The sequence below is a fragment of the Myotis brandtii genome, unplaced genomic scaffold, assembly GCF_000412655.1.
Source record: "Myotis brandtii unplaced genomic scaffold, ASM41265v1 scaffold566, whole genome shotgun sequence".
Lineage (NCBI taxonomy): Eukaryota > Metazoa > Chordata > Mammalia > Chiroptera > Vespertilionidae > Myotis > Myotis brandtii.
The window spans coordinates 574,111-576,450 of record NW_005370110.1 but is presented as its reverse complement, the minus strand read 5'-3'; the positions used below and the strand labels follow the sequence as shown (position 1 = coordinate 576,450).

Genomic DNA, 2,340 nt, shown 5'->3' with positions numbered 1-2,340 from the left:
CCAGCGGGCATGAAGCCTGCGGGCAGGAACTTTTCAGGAGCCCCCACACTCACACACGTTGCTGCCCCTTCTGCACCATGTGGTGTAGCAAAGCCTCTAGGCTCTGAGCAGCCCCTGCGCTGTGTGGGAGTCCTCCCCATCTCCCCTGGCTCTGGCTCAGCCTCCCACCCCACTCCGAGACACACACACACACACACACACACACACACACACACAGCGCCTCCCACACCCAAATGGACACATGCACAGAGACACAGAGATGGACACAGAGACTGGCACTGAGGAGTCTCTGGCTGGCACCCCAGCTGACCTGTGTCCTCTGAAAAAATGTGTCGCCTGCCCACCCTCCCATCCCTTCTGGGAGCTGCTTGTGGAGGAATGGCCCTGGGGGGGCGGGAGGCACCTGCGGCTTGTGCTGGGGTGGTAGTGGCTCCTCCTCTGGGAGGTTCTGGACCAAGTGTGGAAGCTGACAGACCCCTCTTAGGAGAAGGGTGGGTAGGTAGCATTTTCAAAATAAAAGATCTCCTTTGGAGTATGAGTGCCAAAGCATCAAGCAGGCCCGAGTTAATCCCGCTGCTGGCCTAGCATGCTATCTGCCAGTCCCTCCCTCTTAGGGCCTCAGTTTCCCCACCTAGAATTGGTTCAGGGGTCCTCTACAAGGCCCCTTCCAGCACTGACACTGTGCCCTATAAATTCCATGGTTCATTCCTCCTCGTCACCCCCTTGGGGAACCTGGTCTCCTAGCCCAGGGTCCATGGTCTCTTCTAGTATGGAACGCAGAGGCCCTAAGGAGCTCTGACCACCAAAGCCCGGGGGGGGGGGGGTGTGCCAACCTCAAGACTCTGGATGGGCAGGAGGGACAGCAAAACGCCCTCTGCCTACAGGCGGTGAGAGCCGGGTGGGGATGTACTCGTCCTGGGTGATCCTGGCTCTCCTCTGCCACATTCTGGTCAATGGAGGTTTCCTTCAGGGCCAGGATGGAGGAGGAAGGAGAGAAGGGAGCTTCTAACCCCCAAGTGGTGTGCAGATTCCCCACACAAATCCCATCCCTGGAGGAAGGCCCAGGCTGCCTGGGCTGAGCCAGAGCTGCCACCGTTTTTTGAACTCGCTCATCCATCCCAAGCGTTGGGGAGTGTTGAGCTCTATGTTAAATGGATGTGAAGGACGGGGTTCTGTGTGGTTGTGGGCAGCCACGGGGGGCAAGAGCAGAGATCCTGCCCCCACGCCCCCTGTGCTGCCCTCTCCCCATGCCAGCGCTTCACCGACGGCATCACCAACAAGCTGGTGGCCTGCTATGTGGAGGAGGACATGCGGGACTGTGTGTTGGTCCGGGTGTACGGGGAGCGGACGGAGCTGCTGGTGGACCGGGAGAACGAGGTCAGGAACTTCCAGCTGCTGCGAGCACACGGCTGCGCCCCCAAACTCTACTGCACCTTCCAGAACGGGCTGTGCTATGAGTACATGCGGGGCGTGGCCCTGGGGCCTGAGCACATCCGGGAGCCCCGACTCTTCAGGTGAGGAGGGTGCCCAGGGTCCTGTTCATCTCCACGCTTTCTCGGGCCTTGGGCTGGGGAATCCTTGGCCAGCTTCCATGGCGTAGAGTGGAGCCCATGAATGAGTCATAAGATCTGTGAACTCCCTGAAATTGCATGAAAAATGGGTGTGTGTATGTGGATTGCTATGTAAAGAGGGACGATAGCTTTGTGTAGGTTTTCAGTGGGGTCTGCTAGGGGTTCTCAAGGGAGGCGCTTGAGAACTTAGGTGAACATGGGACCAGACAAGGCACCTGGTCCCCTAAATGCGGTAGGGATCCTCTTCCTGGTCCGTGGAAACATCTCAGCCTTGGAAATGAAATCTGAGCCAAATCCCCAGCAGGTCAGGGGGTTTTGTTCCTCCCCTCCTGCCATGAGCTCAGGTGTGCTAGGAGAACGGCCGGGTTAGTAGCCCAGAGAGATGCCATCCCTCCCCCAGTGTGAGCTCCTTCCAGATGTCCTGGCAAGGTGGGAATCCAGGTTTGGGGAGCTGCTGAGCTTCCAGAGGCTCACAGAACCCCTGGTCCCCAGCGAGCCAGTCCTGTTCCATGCCTAGATCGACAGGACCTTCAAGCCCTGTGGCTGTGGGGCCTGGTGCACTCTTCTCTGTGCTGGGCAGGGAGGTTGGGCAGGATCCACCGTCCTCCCTCCAATGCTACGGCCATGTGCAGGGCACTCAGACCAGAGTGAGTTCCCAGGTGACACTGGGGACAGTGGCACAGGGGTCTGTCCAGGACCCTTGGGCTCTGTCCTGTCCCACCCACAGGGAAGGAACCTTCCAAGTTCCGAGGGGCAACAACAAAGCCCC

At 59.1% G+C, this 2,340-nt stretch overlaps 1 protein-coding gene across 1 annotated transcript in view; it reads left to right on the top strand.

Annotated features, from left to right (window-relative positions):
- Positions 1–363: 363 nt before the first annotated feature.
- ETNK2 (ethanolamine kinase 2) overlaps positions 364–2,340 on the top strand; it is an 18,308-nt gene continuing 16,331 nt past the window's right edge. Inside the window, exons 1-2 of the mRNA XM_005878583.2 lie at positions 364–495; positions 1,255–1,514. Of these exons, the coding sequence (XP_005878645.2) occupies positions 379–495; positions 1,255–1,514 (377 nt within the window). The 5' untranslated portion in view covers positions 364–378. The remainder of the gene's footprint in view (positions 496–1,254; positions 1,515–2,340) is intronic.